We start from the raw sequence: 20313 nt of genomic DNA on the forward strand, positions 1-20313 counted from the left end.
TTATTTGTGTTTTTTTTAATATAGGGAGAATTCTTGACAAGAAGCGAAGACGCTATAAAGGTACTAACGCTTTCATTATAACATTTGGCATAATGTTTAGGATGTTTGTTGCTTATCTGAGAGACTGGATTTCAATACTTGGTGTAGTCGAATCAGATTTAAAAAAAAAAAAAAGCTCTGCATTATGATAGGAGAATCAAGGGTAAGTGGAGTAATCCAGGAAAAATAGTGACACCCTCCCCTACACCTCAGTGTAGAAGCTAATGAACAGAGAGAAACTGTGGCTGATCCATTTATTTTAATTTTATATCGTATGTTTTATAGTAAAACATTTAATTTGGAATTTTATTATTTTTACCATTTTAAATGAAATTTAATTCTATCTGGTGTACATGCTCAACCATATATACAGCATAATAACATTGACACACCGGTTCTCATTAGATTATTCAAGTTAAGCAATACTGAACCTGGTCAGCACCAGATGGGTGCACACTGTCATCACCTTGCAAGAACTGCAAAAATCTAATATGATCATCTCAAATGGAGACATACACGCGACTTGGGAGCTGTTTGTGAATTTGTTACTTCCTTGACACTTTCTCCCTTGGAGGAAGCTGGTTCAACCCGTCTAGGATGAATGCTGCTTTGATTCATTACATGTTCAACCAAATATCTTTGTACTATGTAAAAACAGAAAGAAATTTTTTGTTCCTGCCATTTTATAAAACATTTTTTGGTTATAGTCAGTTAACGTGCTTCCTAATTTCCGGTGTAGTGCTACCGGAAGTGGTGACAATTCAGATCAGTTCCTTTGTTATTTTTCTCTGACGACTATATCTTCCCTGTGCATGTACTTTTTTTTTGTTTTTGTTTTTTCCAATTTTCCTTTTTTTATTTTTACACTCTTATAAACATATATTCATTATATAAGTTGAATTAAATGCTTTTATTTTATAAAATTTAAAAAAAAAAAAAACTTATTTTTATAATTTTGTAAACATATTTCTTATAAAATTTCAAATAAAATATAAACTTTTTATTTTTTTGATTTTGTTAATAAAGTGCAAAAAAAGACTAATTGTGTTATATTTATCCGTATAATTTTGTTAATTTTATTGTATATTTTTTATGATGTCATTTTATATAATTTATTTCAATAAATCGCTTCACAATAGAAATACTGAAGAACAATAAAAGCGAAGGAACTTATTTGCCTTGTTATTGCTACCGGTAGTGCCTACGCCGGAAATTAGGAAGTATGTTAGCTGACTATAACCCATTTTTTTTTTTTTTTTTTTACCAATTTGAAAAAAAATAAATTCGGATATTTCCTTCCCGCAGTATTTTTCAATCTCGTTTTTTTTTTGTTTCGTCCAAAGGGATACTAAAGAAATAACAAACAGTTGTAAAAACCTATAACAACCAAAGTTGCTGATTACTAATTGTTGGATAATCTTCCGTGATCTTGCTGGACGTTGCGGCAAGAGCAACCATGTTACTGATAGGAACAGTGCCAGGGCTAGGGCAAGGGCTGGAGGTACTCGTGGGGTCACTCTCAGGACTTCTGGACGTCATCATTGTCTCCCCCTCATTCTTGACTCCAGTACTGCTGGTGACATCACCACCAATGACACCATGCGCTGACTTTTTATGGCGTTTCAGCTTGTTTGTTTGCGCAAACATCTCCCCACAGAATTCACAATGGTATGGACGTTCATTTGTGTGCATCCGTCGATGGACATCAAGTGTGTTTTTCCGTACAAATTTCTGCGCGCAGAAGTCGCATTCAAATGGTTTCTCCCCTGTATGAGAACGTTTGTGGATCTCGACGTAGTCCCGTTGCGCGAATTGCTTCAAGCAAACATCGCAGCTGAATTGCTTCTTTCGCGAATGCGTACGGCGATGGATCTGTAACTTGTCGCGCTGCGCAAATTGCTTCGAGCACACGTCGCAGTGAAATGGTTTCTCTCCAGTATGGATGCGACGGTGAATCTGTAATGTGTCGCGACGTGCAAATTTCTGGATGCAAAAGTCACACTGAAACGGCTTATCACCTGTATGTGATCGTTTGTGGATTGCTAAATAATGTCGTTGCGCAAACGGTCGCAGGCAGATATCACAATGATAATAAACCTTGCCAAACTGGTGGGATATCATTGGAGCTTTAGATTTGCTACCAGTCCCCATTGCCGAAGATATCGATGTTGTTGCTGTTGTTGTTGTTGTTGAATTTGACGGGTGAGAATTCTGCCGATGATCAGCAGCGTGATTGTTTTTTGTCACAACTGTAGTTATTTGGTCCGACATTTGGCTTTGGGGATGCTCTCTTTGATAGCCAGTCTCATTGTCATTAGTACATCCCTGGAAAGATTTTGGATGGATTTCTGCCATTGGGGTGTTTGTGTTAATATGTGTTGTATTATGTTTGGGGTTTGAGATATTATCATGGCCGGTTGGTGTGAAAATATGATTTGCATAAAGTTCAGCTGTGTTGTGTGATGTGGTCGGACTTGAACTGCAGACAGATGTAACATTATCTGAGACATGCAATTGTGAGTCAGTATGGGAAACAGCAGTTGTAATAGTAGAGGTAGGTGGTCCAGCTTGTGGTGGGTTTTGACTAGTAGTCACATAACACAGTTGACCAAATTGGTTTGTGCCATACATTTTACTGGAAGGAAAAATGGTTTCATTCGGCTGAATTAATTTGGAAGGAAACTGGTTATTATTGTTGGTGTATTCTTCCATAATACAACTTCATTAAATCATCAAATTCAAAGCGTTCGTCTGTTACTGCATGCTCTCTGTTTCAGTTTGACAAAGTTTCTGTTAATAAAAGAAACAAAATATTAGTTTACGAATAGATTTTTTTTGTGATTTTTATCTTTCGTGGTTTGTCCACTTTTTAATTTGACTTTCTCAATATAATTTGTTATATTTTTTCCTTGGGAGTCACCACTTATCAAGGCCTGAAGGCCACTCGAGTATAAAGGTTAATAAATGTAAGGTGGTAGTGTAGTAATCGTTAATAGCGTAAATTGGGTAGAATTTAATTATTTATGGGGACGGCTCAACAACAATTTGATTACATTGGATTTGAAGGCTACCATGCTGTATTTAACCGGGAAGCAAATTTTCTGATATCAATGTGTGCAGAACAAGACTCTGATGATATGGTCACCTTGAAAGAATGGATGAGAATTTTTGGTAAAGTAGCTATAAAACAATTGAGGTAACCGGTTCAATTCGCAGGAAAAGGCCAAGGAAATCCTTGGAGGAAGTGATAAGGATGGACTAGAGAAAGAGGGATTAATAAAAACCCAGCCAGAGTTAGGGTTAGTTTGAAAGTCAATTTCTAAAAGCCGTCCAAAACATGCCAGCATGGAAAATGGCCGTTAAATCGAATATGATGATAATCAATTTTAAACTTGGTATATTTTGTGATTTCTATATCTATATTCAGAATGTTCAAATATTTTTGGATTATAATAGTGATATTTGCTTATTATCATCAATGAAAGTGTTACTAACTGGTGATGAAGGAAATTTTTCCCGAAATATTATACAATACAGAAGTTAATACAACTATGCTGATCCAAGTAAGAATACAATGCAAGTATAAAATATGAAAAAAAAAAATTGTATTAATAAAGGTGAATCTGCATAGCTTTTTCTACCATTTTATCTTGATTTGCTTCAGTTTGTGTCAATCTGTTACATCTCTGCCTTCTATAAATTAAATTAAATATAATTTATTATAAAAAATATACTCAGAAAATACCAGCTGCAAACAAACTATACCAGATGAGTGTTTTAAATAAGATTGTTTTTTTTTTTTTACTAAAACATTTGTAACATAGTGTATATGAGCGCATGGAAAAATAGCAGCAGCAGTGAAGGATAGCTGGTTTGTGAAGAGATTAGCAGCAGCAACAGTAGCCGAAAAATGCGCATATGCAACTTAGGAAGTGTGCGCAAGAAGAAGAAAAATAAAAAAAAAAGGAGAAAATAATTGCCCAACATGATCGAGGGAAGCAAGGTGCATGTTGAAGAAAATGGACGTGTAAAGTCAAGGACAAGAAATAGCCGGCGTGGGGTTTGAGAAGAAAAATGTACACCGGGCGAGATGACTTTTAAGTTCTATTTTTATTTATTTTTATATTTTTACATAGGCATCACCACATATCAAGGCCAAGAGGTCACTCGAGGATAAGGGTTAAAGAGTGTACAGCAGAAATTGGACAATATAGTAATCGTTAATAATGGAAATTCGGCAAATTTGTTAACTTATATGGAACGGCTTATCAAAAACTTGTTTACATTATACTTGAAGACAACCATATTGTAGTCAGCTGGAAAGTAGGAAAACGGAAGACAATTCCATACGCGTGCAGTTCTAAGAAAGAAACTTTGCTCATGGAATCTACGTTTAGGTTTAGGCACAGATAAAGAGTGTGGGAAATTATTGATAGTGTTTTCTGCTCGACGGGTGTTTCTTGTGAAAGTTTGGCAAAGGGGGATCATAGATTGGAGCTCAGCCGAGCACTTGCTTGTGGTGTCGAGATGAGAGAATAATGGTAATAAATGCTTATGTTCAAAAAGAAAAAAATGCCGACCTGGATTTTTATTTCTTTCGTTTGTTGCCACATTAGATATTGTTTAAAAGAAATTAATTTTTTTTTTTTTTTTTTAAATAATAACTCCAAAGTGATTATAATAAATAGTATACACTGGTTCTCAGCCAGAGATTCATAGTTTTATGGCATTCTAGTAAGCAAAATAATAGATTGAATTTCTTTTTTCTTCTTAAGATTTATTTATTACTTATATTTGCAAAAGCATTCATCCTGTTCGGTTGGAGCAGGCTTCTTTTTTAAATTGTACGGCATCACAAATCATTGCAGTTCAAACATAGCAGTGAGGTTGCAAGAGACATTTTTTTTTTTAGACTGTTTGAGTTTTCCAGTTATTTAAATTATAAATTGACAAATTTTCATATAATTTGCGTGCTTGGATAAATCTTCAGTCTCTCTCTCTTTCTCTTTCTCAGCTCTTCAAAGACGATGGCTATCATTCTGAAAGTGCCTAAAATAGAACAAAACCACAATTATTACAGCATCATTAGCTATTCTACATAAAATAATATTAATATGAAGTTCATAGTTTGTACTTGAGATGGGGAGGGAGCTCGGAGCATGAATTAAATAAAATAAAATATTTCTGGATTGTAGGTTTTCCTATCACTTAATATAGTATGACATCATGAAAAACATTTAGTATTTAATTTTATTATTATTATCAGGTCTAAATAGATAAATAATTTTATTATTATTATCAGGTCTAAATAGATAAATAATTTTATTATTATTATCAGGTCTAAATAGATAAATAATTTTATTATTATAGATAAATAATTAATGAGATAGATTGTCAGTTGAATAATGAAGAATATTATGAGAGGATTGGAAATGATGAATGGAATGCACACAATTTGATTACTTATGAGAGCAGTTCTTGATTTGCCATCCCCTTGAGTAATTTGATTTACCAAATTTCCACTATCGACGATTGCTACAATATTGTCTAATTGACTATCATAAACTTATTAACCCTTATCCTCGAGTGGCCTCCAGGCCTTGATTAGAGGTGATTCCATTGCAAAAAAAAAAAAAAGTTTATGGCAAGTATTTGTTGGCATTGGACTTGAAGATGGCCATGTCGTAGCTTACATGGAAGCAATCCTGTGACAATGTGTTCCACGGATGGGTAGTTCTTAGAAATTCTGTTCATGGAATAGCGTTTGATACAGGGGTTATCTACATATATATTTGCTTATTTGTTAACCTATGTAATGTACGAGGGGGCATTCCAAGAGTAATGCCTCCTATTTTTTTATTCTGCCCAAATGTATCAGAGGGGATTGCAAATTGTATTGTTATGATGACTGAACTTATGCATTCTTTAGCTGAAAGTTTCATCTTTCTGTTGCAGATATTGACAATGTGAAATATCTGTCATGGAGGTGCATCAAAAACAGAAATGCATCATTGAATTTCTGGCAAAAGTGCATTGAGAATGGTGGTGACTATGTAGAAAAATAAATTCTGGAGCACAAAAGGTCGCTCGTTTTAACGATATCACTCCAATCTTCGTAGTTCTTTAACTTTTTTAGAAAAAAACAAAAAACGTCTTTACTTTTGGAATGATCCTCATACTTATACCTGCACTAAAAATCATTGCACCAATTTTTATAAGATTTGGAGCAAGGACTCCATGTAAATTTTAAATGTACTGTAAAATACATGTCATATATATGTTCATTTTACATGCTGACATGTTTTTTTGTTTTTTTATTGCCTCTTCACCCCAAACAAGGTATAGTGCCACTTTGATGTAGGGGCCACTATCTAGGACATGATTTGCAGTAATACTATGTAGAGAGTTGAGCAGCAAGATGTCTGCTTATATTACACTTGCACTTCTGCATGCCAGTACAGTCAGAAGGGAATTCCAAAGTCTAGCAGTCCTAGGGAAGAAACTATTAGAGTAGAAGGCTTTCTGGCATCTGGGGATCTCTACTTTGTAGGGGTGGGATTTTGCTACTTGTTGGGTTTGTTGAGGGTATTTACGTCGAGAAGGTCCAAGAGTTTGTAGTTCGTCAGAGCAACTATCATTCAAATACTTGTAAAACAGGCAGAGGGATGCAACATTTCGTCAACAAAGGTTGAAGCCTAGCTGACAATTCGGGACTTATTAGGTTGGCGACTTTTTTTTAACCCTGTCCAGGAGTGAGAGACTAGTAGCAGAGCGAATGGTGGCTTGGATACTCTCAGGCGTAACTTTCTAGCACGGTAGAGGGAGCCTACTTTCCTCACAGAGATTCAATGCCCCCTATCCACTGCGCCATGGGCCCCAAAGGGTGATCAAGGTAGGAAGATAACTAAAGGTCTGCAAATAAATATATAAATTACTCATCTCAAAGGATTTCATTAAAAAAATAATATATAATACGATTCCAGAGTCGGACAGTTTTTGTATTTAAAAGTCAACTAGAATACGAAGGGCTGGTCATGTATGAAGGGCTAGCCACGTCTGACCATGTATAAAAGGCTGGCCGCGTACGAAGGACTAGCCACGTTTGGCCATGTATGAAGGGCTAACCATGTTTGGCCATGTACGAAGGGCTAGCCACGTCTGGCCGTGTATGAAGGGCTAACCATGTCTGGCTGTGTACAAAAGATTAGCCAGGTCTGGCCATGTGCGAAGGGCTAGCCACGCCTGGCCGTGTGCGAAGGGCTAGCCATGCCTGGCCATGTGCGAAGGGCTAGCCACGCCTAGCCGTGTGCGAAGCGCTAGCCATGTCTGGCCATGGACAAAGTGTTAGCTGTGTCTGTCCATGTATGAAATACCAGGGATGTAAAGGCATGTGTTTATATGATATGAAATGATCATGAAGGTGTGTGGTTCCAAAATATAATTTGCATATGAGAGGAGTGGCTGCGATAAGAAGGATGAATTGTGAAAGAGTCGAGTGTTTGGCAGCGAAGAGAACACGTCCAAGTTTAGAAGTTGTACTAATAACGTGAATGTCGTGGGAGTGATGTCATGTCAATTTCTTTATAGACTATAAAATAAAAACTAATTTAATTTTAGCACCACTACTAAAATAAATTCAGAATATTTTTCTTTGCCATTCTATTCATACGAAATGGGTATTGGACTTTTTTTTTTTTAAATATAAAGTAATGAATTTTTACCATTGAACGGATGGTCACATTCAATGCTGCCAAGACCAAACTTGTTTCCTTCAATAATTACAAGAAACCTTCTCTACCACCAATAGCAATGGCCAAAGACTCTTTATCTGAAGGCCCTGTCGGTGGGGCATTAGAATACACTGACTGATCCCCTGCAGAGGGTAAAAGTCCCTCAATGGGGGTCCTGGATATGACCTTAAACTATATCCAGTGGTGAGGCCCCAGCTTGTGGGCTTTGGGGAGTGTGGAGCCACCCTTTAATTACCATTGCTCCTAGGTCCACTCTGACCCGGAGTGGTAGTACCTGTTAAGGTTCCAACTATGGGTTAAATAGAAACCGACTTGAAAACAACAAATATATTCTATTAAAAATTTTTTCTTCAAAATCTTTGGATTCGGCATTAAATAACCCGAAAAGGGTTGATATCCCGTAAAACAAAAACAACCAACCAACAATCTTTATCTGAAAGTACATCTTTTAAACTCCTCGACCTAACGTTCACAGGAAACATGAGTTGGAAAAATTACATTGAGAGCATTGCCAGGACCGCTGCAAAGAAGGTAAGTTCTCTCTACCATGCTAGAAAGTTACTAACGCCTGAAAGTATTCTGTACCTCTATAAGGCCACCATTCGCCCATGTATGGAGCATTGTTGTCATATTTGGGCTGGTGCATCTGCTGATAGTCTCTCACTCCTAGACAAGGTTCAAAAGAGAGTCGCCAATCTGATAAGTCCTGAACTGTCATCTAAGCTTCAGCCTCTGTCCCATCGACGAAATGTAGCATCCCTCTGCCTGTTCTACAAGTACTTTAACAGTGAATGCTGCGAACTGCAAGCACTTGTACCCTCTCGACGTAAATACCCTCGACAAACCCGACAGGCAGCTAAATCCCACCCCCACACAGTAGAGATCCCTAGCTTTCTACTCCAGTAGTTTCTTCCCCAGAACCGCTAGACTTTGGAATTCCATTCCAGGTCCCTGCTTCCCCAACTGTACTGATGTGCAGAAGTTCAAGTGTAACGCGAACCGACATCTTGCTGCCCAACTCCCCACATAGTACCCCTGTAGTAGCCCCCTACATCAAAGTGGCAATAATGTGCCTTGTTTATAGTGAAAATGTAATTTTAAAAAAAATGGAAATTTTGTTTATAAAGAATGAAAAACATAAATGAAAGTTTCATTTTTATAAACAAATTTTCGTTGCGTTCGTTTTCAACGTCTCAAATAAATAAAAATACTTTTTCAAAAAATAAAAAAAAAGACGTAATTGCGATTATTATTGGATCCGTTTTAAAATAACAGAAATTTAAGGTGGGACAAAAAAACTGTTTAAATATCTAATTTAATATCGATTATTCGGACATTTTTAAGAAAAAGGCAACAAAACAAAAAGGATGAAAAATTAAAAATATAACATATATATATATAAATTTTAATCGGATAATCATGAAGAATAACGTTTTATTATTTATTTATTTTTTTTTTAGCGAATTTGGGACATTGAAACCGTACAATGAAAATTTTGTCCAATAAATAATAAAAACACAAAAACCAATTTAATTTTAATTTTTTACGTCATTTGTTTTAAAAACGGGAAAATCAAAATTAATTTTGGTAAACACAGACATAAAAACCTTTTTAATTGTTAATCAATTTTGAAAATATTTATTGTCCGCATAAAAATTAAAGCAATTCTCTTTGTTTTTTTGTTTTTCTTATTTATTTTCTTATTTTACCTCAGGTTCCATTGTCTCAAATCAGAGAAATAAAATAAATAAAAATAAACCGGAGAAAGTTCCAGCTTTGGACATTCTTAAAAAAATTACGTCTTTTTTTTTTTTTTCCCCCCAACCATCAAAACAAAAGTAACACATTTAAAAATGTTTGTTTTAAAAACCATAACAAACACCGAACATAGGTCGACATGAAATGATAATAATTAATTTATACAGTGCTAATAATATAAAAAAATAAAATGAATTTTTAAAAGAAAATGAGATTATACGTAACAGCGTGGAAAAATGAGCTTTATACCTCGGATTTGTGCGAAATGACGGTCAAAAATGAGAAGGGGGGGGGGCTTCTTAATTTCGTGGTCATCCTAACTTTACAAGTACAGAAAACTCAGTTTTCAACTGTGAGGTCCTCACAAATAACTTCCATTCTATCAAACAATAAAAACAATCAGTAAATTACTTTCTTCTAAAAATAATTTCGTAATTTTACGTAATGTCATTTTAAGTGTGCGTGTATGAGGGGGGGGGGCTACAAAGGAACCGGTATTCAAGTTATAATTTCCCTGGCAGTTGAAAGATCCGGCTTTCGTTGCTTCGAAATAAAAGTCAACCTGGAAACATACACACACACACACGTGTGTGTGTGTGTGTGACCCAAAGACACTATTTCGCTGTATCACAGCTCTCCAGTGCGGCTAGACTAGCACCCACCCCAAGTCAGAGATTGAACCTTCAACCATGCTACGCATACGCATTGAGCTCTTCCACAACAGAATTGCTTCTGAAATTGCTTTAGTCTTTATGAACTGATACTCTCTCTCTCTCTCTCTCTCTCTCTCTCTCTCTACAAACTTAGTCACTTGTTCTAAACATGTCCCAATAACTCTGATTACTAAACTCGACTAATAACCATTTTCATACTGAGTTTTACTAATTTGATTTTCCGCTCCAAACTATTTTTTTTTTATATATTTAAAGATTTCCAGAATGTAATCGCCTAAAAAGGTAAAATCTTTTCAGGGGCAATAATCTGCAATAATACTAATTTATTACCTACTAATAAAATCTAAACTAATTTTGGTGCTTCTCACACTATCGCTGAAACTGGAGACGCCATTTTAATTCGAGCACCTGTCGATTAGAATCAGAGGGACAGGGACATATCAGTATTTTAAACTATGGCCGAAGTTAGAAATGAATAAAAAAATTACTAGATAAAATTCCGGAAAAGACTATGAAAAAAAGTAAATAAAGAAAGTGAAAGAGAACATATATCCATAATTGTTTATTTGGAAATGTTTCGATTTAATTAATGAAAACGGGAAAGATCTCATTTAAATGAAATCTCTTTTAGGTTAATTTATTCTTTCCGGAAGCAATCGTTCCCCAGTTTAATTTTTTTGTTATTTATTTCATGCTTCGGCCATAGTTTAAAATAATGATTTCTCCCTTGAATTTTACCAGCAGGTGTGCGAAATAAAATGGCGTCTCCAGTTTCGGCCATAAAGTGTAGAAGTACCCTAATTTTATATATATTTATGTTTACTTCGCAAGTTTCTCCAGTGTTTCCCGGAAATGAACGAGAACCATGCATAGTCCTACTCCAAACTCTCAACTTTACAAAAAAAAAAAAAAAAAAAAAAAAAATTATATATATATATATATATATATAATAAAAATTACAATTAAATTTACCAAAATAATCCAAGATGGTAAAATTAAAGTATAAATATTAAAGAATTAATATTTATAAAATTATCTCAGCCAGATGTAAAAGCTCGATAAAACCAAATAGGAAATAGAGATTATAATATGAGCAAACAGTTAATAAAATATGTTAAAAAAACACTTTGAAATGAGTTAAAAACATATTTAATCTGAAAAGGAAACATTAGATAAATGGATAGTCCTTAATCTGCGGAGTTTCGAAGAAATACTTTCCTTCTCATCAGAGGGTAGGAATTAGCAAAATGCGGGATCAGATTTTGCATGCAGAAGTATTTGATGAAACAACAAGTAAGTCAAAGATCTTACTTGAAAACAAAAAGTGAAGCAGAGGGAATATGGTAAAGAAAAAGGTGATTACACATAAATGGATAGTCTGGTGGAAGATAAAAAATCCAGTGACGGTCAAATCCAAATGTAAAACTTCAAGAAAGTTAAAAGAATTTCCATTTGTACAAGTAAAATCCAAGGAAATCCCATAATTGGAAGAAGATGGTCTATAATAATCCAAAGGCAGAAATCCATGGAATAATTCACAAAAATGTGTACAAGGAAAAAAGAAAAGATTCCAATAATATTAATAAAAGAAAAATAAGATATGCTTTTTACTCTACTTCTGAGACATAAATATAAATAAGAAAGATCAGGGAAGAGAAAGAGGAGAGAAAAAATATGATGATAAAGTTAAATATAAAATATAAAATAAAGGGAAACAAAAGTCAAAATGACCCAGACAGGAAATGTTAAAGGCGCGAAAAAAATATAAATATATAGGGCAAAATAATATAGGTCAACTGAAATGTACAAGTCATCACTTAAAAAAATGTCAGCAAGGGTTGTTAGACGACACTGAATGGAAAACAAATGGAAAATAAATAAATTAATTAATAAATAAATAGAAAATAAATAATAAAAAAAGAATAAATAAATAAATAAAGATAAAAAATAATAAAAAATAAAATATAAAATCAAAAAATAGAATAAAAATTATTTAAGGGGAGAGGATAGCCGGTATCTGCAAATTCAGGAAAAAGCAAGAAAAAAAAAAGTAAGTAAATGCATATAGTAAAATATAAGTAAATATACATACAAGATATGAAAGTGTGGGTAGATTGATATATTAGATAGATATGAAAGTTTAAAGAATAAAACAGAAAATGCAGATAAAAAACCGGCCATGCAAAGAAGAGATAAAGAATTAAAATAAAAGATTATTACATTATAAAGTATTAAAAAGTATGTTGAAAAACGATAAAGTTAAAGAAAAATCTTTATATCTATATAAAGGGTAAAAGTAATAACTATGTAATTTCAAAATTGCCATAATTAAATTTGGACTTATGTTTACAGAAAGAGATCAGTTCATTTTTAGAATTTATTATATTGTTACTTTGAGGGGAAGTAATTATAGTTATAGCTTCGGTTGTGCAGAGGCGACATGACTTAGAGCCTGGAGTATAAGACTTAACTTTTTTTTATGATAGTCCATTTGATTGAGAAGGATTTCCTTGGATTTTACTTGTACAAATGGAAATTCTTTTAACTTTCTTGAAGTTTTACATTTGGATTTTACCATCACTGGATTTTTTATCTTCTACCAGACTATCCATTCATGTGTAATCACCTTTTACTTCACCACATTCCCTCTGCTTCACTTTTTTTTGTTTTCAAGTAAGATCTTTAACTTACTTGTTGTTTCATCAAATACTTCTGTATGCAAAATCTGATCCCACATTTTGCTAATTCCTACCCTCTGATGAGAAGGAAAGTATTTCTTCGAAACTCCGCGGATTAAGGACTATCCATTTATCTAGTGTTTCCTTTTCATTTAACATATTTTATTAACTGTTTGCTCATATATATATATATATGTATTAAAAACAATATATATTTGTTTTTAAAATATGATATAATCTATTATATATATTAAAAACAATATATATTTGTTTTTAAAATATATAATCTATTATATATAAAAAAAAAAGTGAACATGTATGTGTGCGTTTGTCTGTGTACATTTTCATACGCAATAACTCTGTCAATTTTCAGCCTACAGACTCAAAATTTGATATATAGGGTACTGAGATTTGGGAAAATCTTTGTAATCTGTTTTCGGCCAGAAATTTGTCTGTTAAGGGGTCAAAGTTCAACGATTTGACTTTTGAGAACTCTACCAAACTCCTTCGCCAATTTTGTATCTAAACATTTGAAATTTTAGATATATGTTCCTTGAACATGGATCTAACTTAATAACTTGATTTGGCCCCAAAACAAATGTTAAGGGGTCATAATAGGGGTCAAAGTTAAAAAAAATTGACCGCTTTTTATTTTTTATTTTTTTGCTCAACATACACCTCCAAACACCCGGGCAATGCCGGGCTAAAATGCTAGTCTATTATATATCTATAAAAGTGAAAGTGTGTGTGTGTGTGTGTGTACATTTCCATACGCAATAACTCTCTCAATTTTAAGTCTACAGACTCGAAATTTGGTATACAGAGTACTGAGATTTGGGAAAATCGATGTGATTGGATTTCGACCAGAAATTTGGTGATTAAGGGGTCAAAGTTCAACGATTTGACTTTTGAGAATTCTACCAAACCCCTCCGACAATTTTGTATCTAAACATTTGAAATTTTAGATATAGGTTCCTTGGACATGGATCTAACTTTATAACGTGATTTGATCCCAAAACAATAACTGTTAAGGGGTCATAATAGGGGTCAAATTTTAAAAATTGACTGCTTTTTTTTTTTTTTTGCTCAACACACGCCTCCAAATACCCGGGCAACGCCGGACTGAAATGCTAGTATAATAATTATATATATATATATATATATATATATATATATATATATATATATAGGTATTTATAAAATATATATGACGATTAAGCTACACTGAATATTCCGCGTTTCATCCATTCTAGGATTCCTCAGGCTTATGCGCTAGAGTGAATGGTGTGCGGAATATTCAGTGTAGCTTAATCGCCATATATATTTTATAACTTACTAACTAGCTTTACCTACGTATTGGGCACTTTAGAAGTAAATACTTAAAGTTTACGCATAAATTTATACTTTTGTATATCAATTTTATGTGAGTAAATGAAGTAATTATATATATATATATTTACTTCATTTACAACGAGGATGTTAAATAGTGCTCAATAAAAAGAGCAAAATATTATTTATCATTTGGGGTAAACTGTTTACTCCCAAATAATATATATATATATATATATATATATATATATATATATATATATATATATATATATATATATATATATATAATTTCTTATATGAAGTAAATTATTATTTGTATTTCCTTAGTTTTCAATGGATGTCAGGGCGCAAATCTGTACCTCACTTGGATCAAAATTGAGTAATGTAATATATATATATATATATATATATATATATATATATATATATACACACACACACACACACACACACATACAAAACCCCTAGAGTTTGAACAGATAAAAACAGATTCTAAATATCCAGAGTTATTCTTCAGTCAAAATTGTCAAATGAATTAAAAATATCACTGGGTTATCTCCCTTGTGTTTACATGTGTTTCAAGAAATAAAAAAAAAAAAAAAAAAAAAAAAAAGAACTTGTTTAACAAAATAGTAGCAAGCATTCTGGGGGGAAGCCAGAGAGAAGGATATATTCAGCATTCTCATTTATTCATTCTTTTTTCTCATGGGGGTTTGATTACTTTCATTTTCCTCGTCCCTGATTTGTTTTGTTTTGTTTAATCCCATTGTTATTTCTTAAAAAAAAAACAAAAAAAACTAAAATATTTCCTTAAAAACAAGAAAGGATCTTGTTTTACTTAATTAAAAAAAAAAAAATCCAGCATTAGTTATTTATTATAGAATACAATATTTGTATAGGCCAGTCTTTTTTTAAAAGAGAAAAGAACACGTCTTTTGTTTTCCTACGGTTTTTCTTGTCCTGTGTCCACGGCGGATCTTGTCTGATCCGTACGTTTCCGAACTTACCTTCTCTCTTTCTCGCGGAAAAACAACATCAGAAAAATCAGTGCAAGAAGAAAGGACTATGGCGAAAGTGAAAAACAGATTCAGGTTATTGGAAGCAGCTGCAAGAAAAACCTCACGTCCTTTTTCTGGCCTTCTCTCTTGCGTGAACACTTATTCAACATCGAACATTCAAACATCACGAAGAATAACAACAAACAATGCTATCTTTAACAATAGTAACAAAAACACTCGAGGACCCATCATCGTCATGGAGTCACCTCGATTATTGTAAAAAAGAAAAGACAAAAAGATTTTGTGTGTGTGTGTGCTTTCGTAGAAGTTTTCATACCATTTTCATTAAAAAAAAAAAAAAATAATAATAATAAAATAAAGAAATAGAAAATTGAAATTTATTAAAAGTAGAATATTTTTCAGCCAGTAACTCACAAACATTTCGACAGTTGTTGGATACTCCCCCGCTTAAGTTTTGTAATATCTGGATAATCGAGTTAAAAAAAGGCCTGTTTTTCGGGTTTTCAACTGGACACTCTTTTTTTCAAAACGGTAAGTGTATTTTACACACACACACACACACACACACACACACATAAAGAAAATTAAAATTGGAAGTTGAGCTTTCACCGAGCTTTTTTATTCGGCTGGGATTAAATTATATATCTATCTATATATATATATCTATATATCTATCTATATATATATATATATATATATATATATATATATATATATATATATATATATATATATATACTGGTATTTATATTAGATTAAAGTTTATCATTGCATATATCAAGTAAACACTACATCTTTTTGATTTCATTACTAATGTATATATATATATGTATATATATATATATTACAGTACTTTTTACCAAAACCTGGTTATAGTCATATGGAATCCGATTATGTAAGATTTATAAGTGTATCTTGTGTGGTTTCTGAGTTTTAGCCGGACGCATAGACGTATATGCGCGTGTGTGGATGTTATATATATATATATATATATATATATATATATATATATATATATATATATATATATATATATATATATACACACACACACGCACACCCATACGCTATTGTCTACCTTTACCTTACATATCCATGATATAATTGGTTTTAATTAAAAATTGAATTTTTTAAGAAAGACATTTTGTGATGAAAAAATTGAATTAATTTTAGTTAAATCAATAAAAAAAAATATTGTGAACTTAAAATCGATAATTATGATTTTTTTACGTAATTGATTTTGAAATCTTAAATTAAAATTATGAATTTGGATTTTCAATTATTAGACAAACGGCGGGGAGGGGGGAGCAATCTTTTATTTTTACCATTGAACAAAATGTTTCGTTTCGGTAATTTATTTATAAACTTTCTAGAATTAAGTAATTTTTAAAAAAAAAACGAAATTTAAATGATTAAATTTTTTTTTTTTGATTATCAAAATTAAATAAAATCTCAATTGTTAGGGTAAAAAATAAACATTGTCATTTGTTCACATTCACAATGAACTTTTATATTGTTTTTTTTTTTTTTTTTTTGCTAATGAGATAATAAAGATTTAATTTATAAGATTTAAACATTTTATTTATTTTTATTTCTATGTACCCGGTTTTGCCCGGGTGGAGAGTTTAGAAAAAAGTAATTAATAATAAAAAGTCCTGTTTGCAATTTTCTTAAGATTTTTTTTTTTTTTACCCAATTTCATTTTTTAGTGTTTATTAAATATTTAACTAAATAAAAACATAATTTCATGTGTATTTATTAAAGTTACTAGAGACTATAAACAGAAACACACACGCTATTTTGTTTGATAGTTTAAATAGGTGTCCAAGAAGAGACTTAGTTGCATAATAATTAAAAAAAAAAAACGCCATTATTTAAATTTTGTATTGTAAATAATTATATTATTGCAGAATTTGATTAAATTCCCACCTAAATGCAGATAATCGCATTGTTTTAAATAATTTCGATTATTTTAATTTTTAATTTGTTTCTTATTTATTTAGGGAGAAGGGAGCCGAGAAATTTGACATTTCCCTATAATCTCGTGTTTTTAAGCCACGCCTCCTTTTACTCTTATTCAAATTATATATATATATATATATATATATATATATATATATATATATATATATATATATTTAATCGGTTGAACATTTTTTTTAAATAAAGTAAAAATATTGGGCTTTATTATTATTATTATTATTATTATTATTATTATTATTATTATTTTATGTAAGTGTTTTTAAAATTTTGCCTACGTGCATTTTTCTTTAAGATCTGTCGTCCTATATGAAAATTTGATTTACAATTCTTAAATTAAATTACAATTTTAAATGTCCTAACAAAATAAAATATTCATAAAAATGTCGATTATCTTCCTAAGAGGATTTTTTTCTTTTTGCATATTTTTTAACCAAGTTTTAAAATTTAGATAAATCTTCCACCGGTTAATTTGTTACTTAAAAGTCCTTTTAAAACAAAACACAATATTAAGTTTATTTAACAAGAATTAATAGTTATTTATTTATTTATTTATTTTTTTTGTAATATTTATACTTTGTTTCGCTATTTACAATTGTACTTTTTAAAGTTACGAACAAACAGTGGACAAAAAGAAAAAAACAAAAAAAAAAACATTTGGGACGCTAAAAACGTACACAGTCCATTTTACACAATAAGCGCGAAAAATTTCCCATTAAAATTTCTTCGTTTCATTCTTAACATTTATTTATTTTTTATTCGTTGTAGATCAAGAAATTTAAAACTACCAGCTGTTAAAAAAAGAAAAACGTTTTTAAAAGCTTTGAAACAAGTTTTAATGTTATTTCAGTGTGCACAGTTAAACTGCTATTACAATTTTTTTCTCTTGTATAAAACAAAATCAGGAATAGAAAACGTGGTCAAAAAAACATATAACAAATAAATGTTACCAAAAAGCAAGTTACGTTTGTATTACATAGATTCGAAAAAGTTTTTTAAAAAATAAATAATAAATGTTATCAAAGACAAGATAAGTTACTTTTCTAACTGGATAATTTTTTAGTGTTTTTATTCAATGTTAAATGTTTATTCAGTTCGAAAAACGTAGCGTTTACCATTAAAAATGGCGCCGGGGTTTGTATTACTGTACACATAGATTCGAAAAAGTTATCAAAACAAATATATAACAAATAACTGTTATCAAAGGCAAGATAAGTTACTTTTCTACCTAACTGGATAATTTTTTAAACATATTTATTCAGCTAGAAAAGCAGTGTTTACCGATGTATTGGAAAATTAAAAATGGCGCCGGACTCTCTGTTGAACACGGTAAGTTTGGGAAAATGAGTTAAAAAATAAAAAAGAACTATACAAAATACTGTTAGAAACTTACTCAATATATGTTACCGTGACATAGGCTGACATATATTCGATGGATTTGTGGGTTTGTATTACTGTACACATAGATTCGAAAAAGTTGTCAAAAACAAATATATAACAAATAAATGTTATCAAAGGCAAGATAAGTTACTTTTCTACCAAACTGGATATATTTTTCGTGTTTTTGTTCAATGTAACATGTTTATTCAACTCGATAAGCATACAGTGTTTACCGATGTATTGGAAAATTCAAAATGGCACCCTACTCTCTCTTTAACAGGGTAAGTTCGGGAAAAGGTGATATAAATAATAAACTAGACAAAATACTGTTAGAAATTCGCTCATTATATGTTACCGTGACATAAGTTGACATATAATCGGTGGTTTTTTAATAGTTTTTTGTCTGGTTCATTATTTATAACACCTTTTCCCAAACTTACCGTGTTAAAGAGAGAGTCGGGCGCCATTTTGAATTTTCCAATACATCAGTAAACACTGTATGTTTTTCGAACTGAATAAACATGTTATATTGAATAAAAACACGAAAAATATATCCAGTTTGGTAGAAAAGTAACTTATCTTGCCTTTGATAACATTTATTTATTATATATTTGTTTTTTGACCACTTTTTCGAATCTATGTGTACACAGTATACAACCCCCCACATTCTAAAATTCCACAATTTACACTTTTGCCCGCTTTTTTTTACTTTAATCTCATCGATTACAAACTTAACTTTCAGATTAATAAAAAAAAGTTTTTTTGTTATTTTAATTTTTTATGACTGTCGAGGATTAGTTTTCAATTATAACGTTGTACTAAACTGAACACCTACTTTGTGGCCATCTCTCTCACGTGACCGGTGAATATTTCCGTCTAAAAAGGGGGTTGGAGTAAATTTTTACTTTCCAACTTTTGCAAGTTTTTGAGTATGCTGAAAATGAATATCACAGTAATGTTCTATTTTAGAGACGGAAAAATTTCCAAAAATATTCAATTCAAACAAAAATTTGAATACAAAGCTTAATTGTATAAAGAAAAAAAACACGTTTTGGGGTTTATGAGTAAAAACATCCGATAATTCAACGGGTCACACTTTCAGCATTTGATACAAATAATATTTCTGTTTACTTTAAATTAACGGGTTTGTATTACTGTACACATAGATTCGAAAAAGTTGTCAAAAAAACAAATATATAACAAATAAATGTTATAAAAGGCAAGATAAGTTACTTTTCCACCAAACTGGATATAATTTTCGTGTTTTTATTCAATATAACATGTTTATTCAGCTCGAAAAACATGCAGTGTTTACCGATGTATTGGAAAATTCAAAATGGCGGCCGACTATCTCTTAAACACGGTAAGTTCGGGAAAAGGTGTTATAAATAATAAACTAGACAAAATACTGTTAAAAATTCGCTCAATATATATTACCGTGACATAGGTTGACATATATTCGGTGTTTTTTTAATAGTATTTTGTCTAGTTTATTATTTATAGCACCTTTTCTCAAACTTACCGTGTTTAAGAGATAGTCGGCCGCCATTTTGAATTGTCCAATACATCGGTAAACACTGCATGTTTTTCGAGCTGAATAAATATGTTACAATTGTTACATTGAATAAAAACACAAAAATATATCCAGTTTGGTAGAAAAGTAACTTATCTTGCCTTTGATAATATTTATTTGTTATATATT

The 20313-nt window shown here is 31.5% G+C and overlaps 2 protein-coding genes across 3 annotated transcripts in view; one reads left to right on the forward strand and one right to left on the reverse strand.

Annotated features, from left to right (window-relative positions):
* Window positions 1-1282: 1282 nt before the first annotated feature.
* On the reverse strand, window positions 1283-15508 carry LOC145242672 (uncharacterized). Of its 2 annotated transcripts, none has more exons than XM_080105803.1 (2): window positions 15240-15508; window positions 1283-2829 (listed from the first exon to the last, which is right to left on the reverse strand). In XM_080105803.1, exon 2 carries the CDS (start codon window positions 2749-2751, stop codon window positions 1417-1419), a length of 1335 nt encoding a protein of 444 aa, XP_079961929.1. In that variant the 5' UTR covers window positions 2752-2829; window positions 15240-15508; the 3' UTR covers window positions 1283-1416. The 2 variants fall into 2 exon arrangements, with proteins under 2 accessions (XP_079961929.1, XP_079961928.1); XM_080105802.1 differs by lacking the exon at window positions 15240-15508 and adding an exon at window positions 9798-10118.
* A 135-nt stretch (window positions 15509-15643) lies between these two features.
* LOC145242670 (uncharacterized) overlaps window positions 15644-20313 on the forward strand; it is a 38050-nt gene continuing 33380 nt past the window's right edge. Inside the window, exon 1 of the mRNA XM_080105798.1 lies at window positions 15644-15782. The gene's annotated coding sequence lies outside the window, so the exon portion shown is untranslated. The remainder of the gene's footprint in view (window positions 15783-20313) is intronic.

The sequence above is a fragment of the Euprymna scolopes genome, chromosome 21, assembly GCF_053919585.1.
Source record: "Euprymna scolopes isolate OS-2025 chromosome 21, ASM5391958v1, whole genome shotgun sequence".
Taxonomy (NCBI): Eukaryota; Metazoa; Mollusca; class Cephalopoda; order Sepiida; family Sepiolidae; genus Euprymna; species Euprymna scolopes.